At 38.0% G+C, this 13,567-nt stretch overlaps 2 protein-coding genes across 2 annotated transcripts in view; one reads left to right on the forward strand and one right to left on the reverse strand.

Annotated features, from left to right (window-relative positions):
• The window catches only part of LOC107724544 (myotilin-like), a 23,455-nt gene extending 18,362 nt beyond the window's left edge, over positions 1 to 5,093 (forward strand). Inside the window, exons 15-16 of the mRNA XM_016533528.1 lie at positions 3,211 to 3,344; positions 4,509 to 5,093. Of these exons, the coding sequence (XP_016389014.1) occupies positions 3,211 to 3,344; positions 4,509 to 4,630 (256 nt within the window). The 3' untranslated portion in view covers positions 4,631 to 5,093. The remainder of the gene's footprint in view (positions 1 to 3,210; positions 3,345 to 4,508) is intronic.
• Positions 5,094 to 5,583: 490 nt separating this feature from the next.
• Positions 5,584 to 13,009, reverse strand: LOC107724546 (histone deacetylase 3-like). Its single transcript, XM_016533529.1, has 15 exons — positions 12,769 to 13,009; positions 11,679 to 11,761; positions 11,466 to 11,608; positions 11,219 to 11,300; positions 10,915 to 10,971; positions 10,765 to 10,820; positions 10,166 to 10,299; positions 9,965 to 10,045; positions 8,766 to 8,839; positions 8,631 to 8,695; positions 8,473 to 8,562; positions 7,385 to 7,443; positions 7,214 to 7,293; positions 6,405 to 6,562; positions 5,584 to 5,893 (listed from the first exon to the last, which is right to left on the reverse strand). Exons 1-15 carry the CDS (start codon positions 12,821 to 12,823, stop codon positions 5,824 to 5,826), a joined length of 1,287 nt encoding a protein of 428 aa, XP_016389015.1. The 5' UTR covers positions 12,824 to 13,009; the 3' UTR covers positions 5,584 to 5,823.
• Positions 13,010 to 13,567: the final 558 nt, after the last annotated feature.

Genomic DNA, 13,567 nt, shown 5'->3' on the forward strand with positions numbered 1-13,567 from the left:
ACACATTGCATTACACCAAATACACAACATAGTGTTCTTTTTAGCAACATCATATGACCCCTCTAACATACAGCGGGTAAAATAAGTATTGAACACGTCACCCGGACTCTGTTATAATCATTCTCGGGGACTTTAATAAAGCAAATCTCTCCCGTGAACTGCCAAAATACAGACAGCATGTTACATATCCCACCAGAGACTGTACTATATTGGACCACTATTACACCACAATAAAGAACACATGTCACTTCGTCCCCAGAGCAGCTTTGGGCCTCTCTGATCACTGTTTAGTTCATCTCATACCGACCTACAGGCAGAAAATGAAATCAGCTAAACCTGTATTAGGTTATTAACTGTAAAAAGAAGCAGAGTGGGATTTACAAGCCTGTGTAGACCTCACTGATTGGAGCGTTTTGAAGATGCTGCCACCGATCTGGACAAGCTCACAGAGACTGTAACATCTTATATCAGTTTCTGTGAAGACATGTGCATTCCTACCAGGACTCATTTAACTTACAACAATGACAAACCATGGTTCACTGCAAAACTCAGACAGCTCCGTCAGGCCAAAGAAGATGCTTACAAGAAGGGGGACAATGTCTTGTATAAACAGGCTAAATACACACTGGAAAAGGAGATCAGAGTGGCAAAGAGGAATTATTCTGAAAAGCTAAGGATCCAGTTCTCTTCCAATGACACGGCTTCAGTGTGGAAAGGTCTGAAAGACATCAACTACAAGACAGCACTGTGGAGCATCAACATCTGCCAGACGACCTGAATGATTTCCATTGCAGGTTTGAAAAAAACACTATTAACACATCCAGCAACCCCCCTCTCCCCCACTCCTGCACTTCAGATAAGTGAAGATAATGTGCGCCAGGTCTTCAGAAAGTAGAAGAGAAAGAAAGCACCAGGCCCAGACGGTGTGACACCAGCCTGCCTGAAAACCTGCTCTGACCAGCTGGCCCCCATCTTCACACAGATCTTCAACAGATCACTGAAGCTGTGCGAAGTTCCTTCATGCTTCAAATGCTCCACCATCATCCCCATCCCAAAGAAACCCCAAATTACTGGACTTAACGACTACAGACCTGTAGCTCTAGTATCTGTGGCCATGAAGTCATTTGAAAAACTGGTGCTGGCTTATCTGAAGGACATTACTGGACCCCCTGCAGTTTGCCTACTGAGCAAACAGGTCTGTGGATGATGCAGTCAACATGAGACTGCATTACATCCTGCAACATCTAGACAGACCAGGGACTTATGTGAGGATCCTGTTTGTGGACTTCAGCTCTGCTTTTAACACTATCATCCCAAACCTCCTCCTGCCCAAATTAACTCAGCTCTCCGTGCCCACCTCCGTCTATCAGTGGATCAACAGCTTCCTGACAGACAGGCAGCAGCTAGTAAAGCTGGGAAAACTCACATCCAGCACCCGTACGACCAGCACTGGCGCCCCCCAGGGCTGTGTCCTCTCCCCACTGCTCTTCTCCCTCTACACAAATGACTGCACATCTAAAGACCCCTCTGTCAAGCTCCTGAAGTTTGCAGACGACACCACACTCATCGGCCTCATTCAGGACGGTGATGAGTCTGCTTACAGACAGGAGGTCGAGTAGCTGGCTGTCTGGTGCAGTCTCAACAACTTGGAGCTCAACACGCTCAAAACTGTGGAGATGATCATGGACTTCAGGAGAAACCCCCCTGCTCTCCCCCACTCACCATCATGGACAGCTCTGTAACAACAGTGGGGTCATTCAGGTTCCTGGGCAACACTATCTCTCAGGACCTGAAGTGGGACAATCACATTGAGTTCATTGTGAAAAAAGGCCCAGCAGAGGCTGTATTTCCTTCGCCAGCTGAGGAAGTTCAACCTGCCACAGGAGCTGCTGAAACAGTTCTACTCTGCCATCATTGAATCCGTCCTCTGCCCTTCAATAACTGTCTGGTTCAGCTCAGCTACCAAATCTGACCTCAGAAGACTACAGAGGGTAGTCCGGACTGCTGAGCGAATCATTGGTACAACCCTCCCTACTCTCCAAGAACTATACTATTACTATAACTATAGCAAAAGGGCTGGAAAAATTACTCTGGACCCCTCACATCCAGCACACTCAAGAACAGTTTCTTCCCTCGGGCAATCCATCTCGTGAACACTTAACAATAAACGTGGAACACACAACACTAGTATACATTTATATACTTATTTATCTAACACACATACTTAGTTTACATTTCGAATTTGCACATAATATACAGTACCTGTACATACAAAACTGTCTATTGTAATATACCTGCACATAAAATTGTCAATTTATATATTTCAGCGAGACAATGATCCCAAACGCAGCCAGGGAAACTCTCATTTGGTTTCAGAGAAAGAAAATAGAGCTGCTAGAATGGCCAGCCAATCACCTTACTTGAATCCAGTAGAAAATAATAAGTACAGATCAGAGTTCATAGAAGAGGCCCACAACCTTCAAGATTTAAAGACTCTGTGGAAGAATGGGTCAAAATCACACCTGAGCAATACATGCGAATAGTTTCTCCTACAGGAGGCTTCTTGAAGCTGTCATTACCAACAAAGCCTTTTGTACAAAGTATTAAATACATTTCAGTAGCTCAATACTTTGCCTGTGTCATTCCATTTTATTACACAGAACTTCATTTCTGAACTTATTTGTTTTGTTTTCTTTGTATGTATGGATTACTTGGGTTGTTACCGACATCTGGTGAACATTTCATGTCAACAGCACCTTTAGAAATATATTTACTGAGAAAAATGGCGACGTGTTCAATACATATTTTACCTGCTGTATTTGTGTAGTAACTTCCACAGAAAAAGTCATATTTTGGAATGACATGAGGGAAATTCATTCTAAAATGGTATTTCACAGATCTTCACACATTTTCTCTGTGAAATTGTGTGGTTCAGCATTCAGAGACTACAAACTTGTACATACAAATTTGTCTCTCATCCAGACCACTACAAACATGACAAACTCTAACACCGTTTCTGAAGAACTGAGCTTTAGAAATCACATTCTAACTGCAGAAATGTTCATGGTCGTAATGCAATTCTCTCTTGAGTTTTTTAAAAACAGATGCATAATTGTCTCGGACAGTTGATTTACAGTTCATCTTCTCATCTGAAAGCTTGGTTACTGTAGTCTCTGTAGTTGTGTGATGTTTGGTTGTTTGGTGTGTCAGTCTCTCTCAGGACGCTTCAGGAAAGCAGTGTCTGGTGATTGATCCAGTGATAAAGTCTGACGCAGGCTGGTACACGGTGTCTGCCATTAATGAAGCGGGCATGTCCACATGCAACGCCAGGCTAGACGTGGCCAGTAAGTGCACTTACCGAGTTTGCTCGACTCACTTTATCTTTAAGACTTGTTTGAAAGTTTGTTTGCTTAGACTTTTGCTGAAAACTCTTTCTAAACTTACGTTTAGATGCATTGACATTACAAAACTTTATATTTTTGTATTCATAAAGTTATCACTCTGGTGTTGTTTGGTCATTTTTGAATGAAAAAAAAATTTTAGTTGTTTTTTTAAGGTTAATAGACACAAAACACAAACACACACATGCAAAAAAAAAAAAAATCATGATTCGAAACAGTTAAAAGGTCTTAAAAGAAATTGGAATATGCAATTTTTGCAGTCCATATTGTTCGCAGTCAAAAATGACCGCCGTAGGAAATGAATGGGAAGTGAATTTCATCTAGTGGAAACGTTTGTTACCACACCCAAACAAAAGCTGACTGAAAGCACATTTTTTGCAATATCAACCTCACATTTGAAACACAACTTGTTTAGATTTATGGCTTTGATTTCCTTCCAGTTTTACAGAGAAAAAAAACATTTAGGAAGATATATATTTCTTATAAAATTTAAAAAAAAATTTTTTTGTGCATTTTTCATAATAATAAACGTAATTATACATTTTCATAATACTTTTTTTTTTTTTTTTTAAACCAAAGCATTCAAGATTTATGTCAGTTTAAGTTAGAAATTTCATTTTTAGGTCTGTACTTAAAAAGTGGTTAACAGGAAATAAATAGATCATAACTGATCTATAAGTATAATTAAGTACCAAAAATATTAAATAAAAAACACTATTGAACTAAAATAGAACATTAATTTCATTGAGGGCTAAAAAAAACACCAGAGGGGTTAACGATGTGAATGTATAGGAGAAGTGTATCTTAATATGCATTTCATACTACAGGACACTGTGTCATTCCATTTTATTACACACAACTTAATTTCTGAATTTATTTGTTTTGTTTTCTTTGTATGCATGGGTTACTTGGATTGTTACCAACATCTGGTGAACATTTCAAGTCAACAGCACCTTTAGAAATATATTGTATTTACTGAGAAAAATGTTGATGTGTTCAATACTTATTTTACCCACTGTATTGATTATTGTCTCTGTTGACCCAGATTAGCTCATTTACTGCTTTTAGCCGTCTCTCAGCCTTAAATCAGAATGTGTTTTCCTGCAGCTCGGCTGAATAAGTCTGCTCCTCCTGTCAGGACACTGAAGACTCTTCCCATCTTCTCCACACTGAGCACCGAGCCTGTCCCTCATCACACCGCCCCGCTGTACGAGAGCGAAGAGCTGTAGACGCTCACATCTCAGATGATCATGCCCTTCTCTGTAAAAGAGCAGATAATGTGTCAGACACGCTTCAGCCAGAGCCGCTGTTTGCCTGAGGAATGCCAGGACAAGAGTTTATCATCATCCCAGCACAAGACTTCACTGGTGCACAAGCTCTCGTGTGCCGTTTGGTTGGAAACGGATTACCAGATTCATAAAGCTGCATATTTATGACACCCAATACAAGGAAAAATAATGCATCTAATTATTGTTTGTTAGACTAATGCTTTGATTGCTGTATGTCTCTCAATACATGTGTGCAGTGCAGTCACTGATGCACTCAGAACTACATTATGATCGTATATATGTACTGAAAATGATATTTGTTGGAACTTTTGTTACTAGTACAAAGGATTCGGTCAAATGTATCGATTACGGTCCTCAACACAGATATCATGTGTTATATATGATGTGAGATGAACATTTGAGTAAAGATTTTTGTGAAAATACTATACATTTATCTCCGAGGTGTTTTTTTCTCCTGCCATGACATACTTCCAAATGAGAAAACAGTTACTATTAAATAATACTATATATATATATATATATGCTGTCAAACGATTAATTGCATCCAAAATAAGTTTTTTTTTACATAATGTGTATGTGCATATTTATACAGCATATATTTTGAAAATATTTACATGTATATATTTATATTCATAGAATTTATATCATACATAAATATATTCAATATATAAACTTAACATATTTTTTGTTATATACATGCGTTTATATATACATAAATATATTTCTAATATATACATATATATATATATATATAATGTGTGATAACTGCCTAAAAATTAATTTCATTCATTAATCGTCCTCAAGTCAGACTGTAAAGAAGTTAAGAAGTTAAAAAGGCTCTTTTCCAAAAGATTTATTACAGAAACATTCTATGAACAAATTATAAAAAGGCCAAGAAAAAAATATTCTGTCAATCATAACCACTTGGATATAGGAAATACAATATCACATGCTCTCTGAGCCTCTTCAGTACAGATGCTGTATTAGTGCACAGGACTTTAGAGCTGGGCTTTGATGAACAGAAAATACCGTCATGACAATAAACACTTCCACATGTAAAACTACACAGACACAGTGCATGTAAAGAAAGAAGGTTCATCCACTCAGCACAATCAGCTCAACAGAGATGATCTTCAGATCTCCACATCACTCTCTTTATCATTATCATGGTCACCATCGTAAAACTCGTTCGCTGCTTCAGGCCTGCGATGAAACAAGACGGTCACAAGATCAGGACATTCAATATTCAGTCGAGCAGCTGACATTATATCTTCAACAGTAAAGCACAATAACGATATATACAAGTAAGTTGTTTCTGAAAGAAATCAATACTTTTAGCAAATGTATCAGATGTTAAATGTATCAAAAGTGATGCTAAAGACATTTATAATGTTACAAAATATTTCAGATAAATGCTGTTATTTCTATGCTGTAACTTTCTACTTATTAAAGAATCCAATCTCACAGTTAAATATTGTGCAGCACGACAGTTTTCAACATTGATAATAATCAGAAATGTTTCTTGAGCAGCAAATCAGCATATTATACTGATTTCTGTAGATCATGTGACACTGAAGACTGCAGTAATGATGCTGAAAATACAGTTTTTTTTTTTACTGCAAGAGTCTTGATCAAACATCAAGCAAATGCAGTCTTGGTGGGCAGAAGGGGCTTCAGGGCAAGCGTTTAAACACTAGTGTTAGTTTGTGGTCACCTGGAGAAGTGGTCTTCTGACCCGCGCTCGTCAGGATCAGCCTCGTCTGGACGCTCGTAGCTCAGCAAATCAGAGGGAACGTCATGGATCTGAACGCTTGGTGCGTGATTCAACATCTTCAAGCTCTCGAACACTGTTTGACGAATCTGCTCCAAATACTAGAAAACACGGGGAACAACACGCTGCTTACTGCTGTCAAACGATTCATCGCATCCAAAATAATAGTTTTGTTTACATAATATGTGTGTGTATAATGTATATATATATTATGTATATACTGTATATACAGGTGCATCTCAATAAATTAGAATGTCGTGGAAAAGTTCATTTATTTCAGTAATTCAACTCAAATTGTGAAACTCGTGTATTAAGTTCTAACCTTGGTAAATACAACACACTATAATAGCCTTTAAATAATCGTAAGTGTTACATTTTGATACTGTTTTATTTTTTCACTTTTTTGCATTATTATAATTTAATACAAAATGAAAAGTTCAATTTAAAAAAAATAATGCACATGGATTTGATATTGTCTTAGTACTTAGTACAGCAGTCCTGGAGCTGATATGAAGCAAAGCTCAATGATCCGAGATCTCCAGAGAGTATCTGGTGCTGTATCTGAATCTCAAGCATGTCTGATTGATTTTTCATTATGCAACACTGATTGTTTTTAATTTTTTCTCAACTTGTTTATTTCCAGTTTTAAAAGAGGTTTTGTCTCACTGTACTTGTTAAAACAAATGTACTGTCAATGTAAAGGCAGGTTTGTAGACACAAACAAAAACATATGTGAGGAAAATAACCCATACTTGTCTGGAATTTTGGTTTTCTATCCTTGTGCTGACGTCTGGGTGAAGTGTGAAGTCTGGAGCAAAATATTCAAAGTATTCTGTGCAGAGGACAAATACAACAACAAGAGTCATATGAGGCTGATTCAAGACTAACACACCCTCTTCTCCTGTGACACAGGACTGTCTTACCACTATACGGTAGTTCATCACTAATGGGCTCCTCAACTAGCAAAGATGTTTCATAGGTCCTACGAGAGAAAATTCAAAGATACAAGTGAATACTCGCACATTAGTAGCATCTACTGAAAGTCTTCACACATGACCTCCCAAACGAACACGCTTGATGATCAGAGACTCAACAGAGGTGAGAATGAGGAAGTAAGATAAACCGTAGGATAGCGAGTAAATTACAACATTGGAAAAGAACAGTAAACTGCAGTGCAAACTTCTTTATTAATTAGTGACGCACCAACATTTTGGCCACTGACATTTCCAGCCGGTTTCTTTCTAACTGAGAGTAAGTGACTCTCAAAAAGTATTAATGGAAATAGGATTGGCTGCCGCAGGTGACGTCTCTGAAGGAGTCAGAAAAGTCTGATGCTGTGGGCATAAGCCGAGAGAAACGTAAAGAGATTTAGACGATGGCTGGTTTTGTTCTAAGAGAGAAGTGTGCGTTCTCAAAAAGCATTCATGAAGATCAGACCGGTTCTCTCGTGAAAAATAGGCAGTTGTCAAAAGAGTGTGTGATGCGAGTTTAACATGTTCCAACTTTAGCAGCTTTTTAAGCAACAATGCGGAAAAATATAGGGTATGGCTTTAATTTTAATTAGAGATGTCTTCGATTTCAGGCAGAATTAGCATATTGAGATGCTGTTCCTCACTGACTTATAGCGCGGGAAATGTTTTTGTCTTATTGTAGTTTAAACAGGGAGCTGCTATAAAGTAACAAGTGATGCAAAGATCCAGGTAAACAATGTGTTTGCATGTTCATTTTGATCATTCAGACATCGCAACAAGGCTATAATTGAAGGACAGGAAGTCAAACATTTACTTGGACCTGACAGCAAACCCAGAGCCTGTGTGTTAGCGATAGAAGGCACCTTTGCTCATTTCACAGAAGCAAAAAGACTTTGGTGAACAAAAAAATAAAATAAAACACTGTAATGGGGCATCAGAGAAACAAACAAAACATAATATGACTGCTTTAAAGTTTGCCTTACTTACTTTTTTCTCGTTTGATGATTTATAGTGAAAAGAACGGTGAGTAGTGAACGTACCAACATCTGGCGACGTTTCGGACCGTGTATCCTCCTCCACCCAGAACAAGCAGCGGGATTTTGAAGCCCTTCACAAACTCCACACAATCTCTACGAACACAAGGACTTTTAGCTGCAAGATTTCAACATACGGTGTAGTTTAAGAGAAGTGGTCTTACCCATGTCCTCGTATGCTGAGATTGAAGCATCCTAACCGATCACAGCCCAGAGAATCTGCTCCACACTGCAGAGCGATTACAGAGATGAGCAACAACACAACAACATCACGACTGACCGAGAGAGCGTGATCTCACCTGGAGAACGATGCAGGTGGGCTGATAGAAGTCCACCACCTGCTTGACAACCGGCTGAAACAGGTGTCTGTAGCCTGAGAACATCAAAGCAGACACGGTCACTTCACTTCTCAGGTACATGTATCCCGAGATCTTTGTTTCTGTGAAACTGATCGAAATGACTAAAACAAGAACAAACTTCTTCCAAAGAGCTCAAAAGGAAAAGTTTCCATACACCACTGACATATGTGACCCCTGAGATGTATGCATCATCTGAAAGCTGAATAAATAAGCTTTCCATTGATGTATGGTTTGTTAGGATAATATTTGGCTGAGATACAACTATTTGAAAATCTGGAATCTGAGGGTGCAAAAAAATCTAAATATTGAGAAAATCATCTTTAAAGTTGTTCAAATGAAGTTCTTAGCAATGCATATTACTAATCAAAAATGAAGTTTTGATATATCCTAATGATTTTTGGCATAAAAGAGAAATGGATAATTTTGACTCATACAATGTATTGTTGGCTATTGCTACAAATATACCCCAGCGACTTAACACTGCTTTTGTGCTCCAGGCTCACAAATTTGTTCTTGTTTTAAGCATAACCTCAACTTTGTTCAATGTTTCAAGACTTCATTTTACATTTGCATCTAAAGTAAATGTATGTTGATTTAGGCATTTTTAGATATTTGTATTGGAAAACAAAAATACTGAGAAAGATATTTTTTTTTTTTTGCTGTGCATGAAAACTTTAATGCCTTGACTTAATGCTCAAACCTTAAATTGTGAAAATTTAATTTTTTAAGGTCTTTCAAAGACCTGAAGAAACCCTGAATATTTACACTGTTCTAGAGCAGGTCATGTTCACAGAATATCTTACATAACCTCAAAGTTCGGTTTACTTCAACTTACAGGGCTAAAGCTACTTAATACCCCCTCAGATATTCTCTCAACATACTGGTGCACCCTGGGATGTTTTCATTTTACAGTAACAGCAGCTCCCATGTTTGCCATAAAGCTGCTTTTTCTTTACTATCTGCCCAATACAGTACCAGCAGGTAACTTAATGTGGTTAAACTGATATCTTTGTCTGTGTGTCACCCAGTAACACAGCATTGTATGGCTTTACAATTCCAGTTACATGATAACCATGCTTTTGCACATTTCTAAGTGTAACTGCATGAAGACTCATATATTAGAGGATAAATCAGCTCACTCTGGTCATCTATCCCGTCTCGCAGCGGCACATTCAGACAGTAGTAGCGGCCGCTCTCAGCTCCCACCTCATACATGTCACCTTTACATCAACAACACAAACACCTGCTGTTACTACAACAGAACAATAACAAGCCTGCTTTCATTGGCATGTCCTAGGAACAGCTACAACTCTATAAATGACTGTATAAGAACAACATACCAGTTCCTGGGAAAAAGTAGTTCCCGTATTTGTGGAAGGATACGGTCATGACTCTGTCTGTGAGATAAAATGCTTCCTGAACGCCATCACCGTGATGAATATCAATGTCAACGTAGAGCACGCGTGGATGATACCTATCAGACAGAAGTAAGTTGTAGCTGACGTGTCCTGCTAATTATATGTAGCTATGCAAGCAGCTTTTAGAAGGTCATATTTAAAGTGTGTCATCACCAAACAAAAAAATTGCAGAAATACAATCACTGTTGTCGAACAAGTTTCATGCAAAACATGCACCCAAACTCGTGCCATTGGGTGAGGAAATGTTATTAAGTCTACCCTATTCTCTATAAAACAAACCAGTAGCAGCTGCATTTGATACTCATAGTAGTGCAGAAATGACACACTTCCCCTTTAATTGAGAGTATTTTTATTCATTCATTTGCAGCACACCCACTATACTAGTTAATTCCAAATCAGCTAAAAAGTCATCTGCAATGGTAAGTTTCCCCATATACATTCATAAATGTTATTTCTATGTCACTTTGAATGATGCATTTTATAAAAAGAGTGATGTCACTTCCTGTCCATCTCCCACTTACTTCAAAAGTTCAAGAATACTGATGACGATATCATTCACGTAGCAAAATCCAGACGCCTGAAAACAGAAAAACAAGTAATATAGAAGCTTTATAGGCACCTGATGTGCTTCATCTTTGTATTAATCTGAAATTTTTTTTAAAACGGCTTACCTCAAACTTTTTTGCGTGATGTAAACCTCCAGCCCAGTTTATGGCAATGTCACATATCTATGCAATGAACAAATTAATCATCAAAAACAATTCATGAATTCATTCAGAGTTCAAAACATTTCCTATGTTTCAAGTTTCATTTTTATTTACAAATCTTATTTTTTTAAGTTAAAAATAGTCTTTCAACGCCTACATATCACATACCAAATGCATTATTTTCAGGAAGCAAAAATTAATTTTCAGGTTCAAAATCGTATGCTTTATGATTTTGTGCAAAGCATCTGCAACATCTCCAGCATCTGACCTTGTGATTTAACTGAGTCGCTCCTTGCAAAGAGGCACCCGTGTATCTCGAACAAAACTCAAACAGACCTGGAAAGACGGGACTGGGAACACAAAAAAGGGACCAACGCTTAGAAAAACATTTAAAATGCAGAACTACATCTCAAATCAAAAAGAGCTGCTACTTGCTTTCATTAGCATTCATGTAAACATCACTTAAAACCTTCTGCCAATATTTGAATGATTTTGATCAAGATAAGGAAACTGACCAGTCGTCTCCGACGTTGAAGGCGTTGAGGCTCTTGGTGAAGCCCTGCATGTTGTTTGGACTGACCTTCTGCAGGAAGTCGATGTAATCCTCCGAGTGGAAGCGGCACATGTCGTGCTGGGACGCCTTGTACGGCTTGAACACCTGCACAGAGAGCTCTGCTCATCAGGACCTGGAGTCAGTGAAGTGATTGGACTAAACAGACCGAGCATACCATCATCTTCTTGTAGAGCCCATAATGCAGCACAAGACTGTGTGTGAGAGACAGCCGGTGAGGCTTCATCGGGTGCCCAGCACCTGCAGGAAACAATCTAATCAAATAAATGTTCTGTCCCCAAATATCACACTGATACCTGATGGTGCTGCCTAGCTGTGGTGGTCTGGTCTATTAGGATTTATCAAACTCTTTCATGAATGGCATCTTACATGAGGTGCCTCTTTACAAACAATATGTGACCCTGGAGCACAAAACCAGTCATAAGGGTCCATTTTTTTTTAATTGAGATGTATACATCATCTGAAAGCTGAATAAATACGCTTTCCATTGATGTATGGTTTGTTAGGATAGGACAATATTTGAAAATCTGGAATCTGAGGGTGCAAAAAAAATCTAAATATTGAGAAAATCATCTTTAAAGTTGTCCAAATGAAGTTCTTAGCAATGCATATTACTAATCAAAAATTAAGTTGATATATTTACGGTAGGAAATGTACTAAATATCTTCATGGAACATGATCTTTACTTAATATCCTAATGATTTTTGGCATAAAAGAAAAATGTATAATTTTGACCCATACAATGTATTGTTGGCTATTGCTACAAATATACCCCAGCGACTTAACACTGCTTTTGTGCTGCAGGGTCACATATATTCAATTTCCTACTAGACACAACAGTATACTATGTACTAAGCATTGCACATCTTAACTTTAAAGTAAAAAAAAAAAAAAAACAGTCGTCCAAGGCTATATATAACAATAACCTGTTGAATTTCATTTTCTCTCCAATAACAACAAAATGAACCCAAACCACATTTTTATAAAAAAATTTAAAAAAAAGCATTTCCGAAAATGTTGACACGCTTGAAGTGAAATCGCGGGGGTAGTTTTGAATGAGTCTGTCTCAGCAGCCGGTCATTTATACACTGGCCGCACATATTTGTTCATGAAAATGATCATTTCTACTGTACAGTGCACAGATGTGCCTACTGTGTGTTGAAAGTAATACTGTGTGCTGATGTCTGTGGTTTCTAACTGTAAACACTGATTAGCCGCTTCTGCTAACAGACACAGTTCACTCTTACCGTAGTGAAAGTTCCCCACGTCTGGGTCGTAGAAATACGCCGTTCGGTTCATCATTTTGTCGCAGAGTCTGAATAAAAATTGTTATTTCTGACACAGTGAGAGAAAAATGTTTTCATTTATTTACTCTCTGCATCTCACTGTCGCCATCTTCATTACAGAACCGGAAGTACGCGCTTCCTCTTCTTCGTGGCTGCTGCTGCTGCCTAGAGATTATGCTGAATAGCGCCACCTGACAACTACTGCAGTAAACACACACTTCGATTTCTTACAGTGTTTGGAGCATAATAATAAATAAAAAATAAAATAAATATTTTAAACCATGAGTTTGGCTTTCGGTCTGTGTGAGGTTTGCTGACACACAGTTTGACGCTTTGATTTCTTTGCAAATGTTTTCATTGACAGAGAACAAGCATGCGAACCAACTGAAGTTACTTGCTGGTGGAGTCATGCTGTCGTTGTGAATATCAGCACCGCTGTGATCCAAACACTGCTTTGTGAAGCTTTGAAACCTTTGCAAATCATTTGTTACAAACCAGAGATTCAGAGCATGTATGAAACTGCCAAAGCGATCTCAATAATTGAAGCTTTCTTATATTAAAGGGCACCTATTATGCAAAATAGGGGTCGATCTCAATGAACCAGTCTAAAATATGTTGTTTTTTTAGCTGATCTTTTTATATAGTTGACACATTTGTATAATGAAAATTAATAGTTGGAGTTAATAGTCTCTTATGGCCTGATTAACCATAAACAAAACAAGCCCTACAAAATGAAATAAACACATTATACAGACACTTC

The sequence above is a fragment of the Sinocyclocheilus rhinocerous genome, unplaced genomic scaffold (assembly GCF_001515625.1).
Source record: "Sinocyclocheilus rhinocerous isolate Xijiao unplaced genomic scaffold, SAMN03320098_v1.1 scaffold1597, whole genome shotgun sequence".
Classification (NCBI taxonomy): domain Eukaryota; kingdom Metazoa; phylum Chordata; class Actinopteri; order Cypriniformes; family Cyprinidae; genus Sinocyclocheilus; species Sinocyclocheilus rhinocerous.

Excerpts from the sequence above, each read along its gene's own strand:
- LOC107724546 (XM_016533529.1), bottom strand. The coding sequence starts at position 12,823 with ATGATGAACCGAACGGCGTATTTCTACGACCCAGACGTGGGGAACTTT. Across the intron at positions 11,609-11,678 it reads GGCTCTACAAGAAGATGATG|GTGTTCAAGCCGTACAAGGC; the intron begins GTATGCTCGGTC and ends CTCTCTGTGCAG. Across the intron at positions 6,563-7,213 it reads AAAACCAAAATTCCAGACAA|TATTTGGAGCAGATTCGTCA; the intron begins GTATGGGTTATT and ends CGTGTTTTCTAG.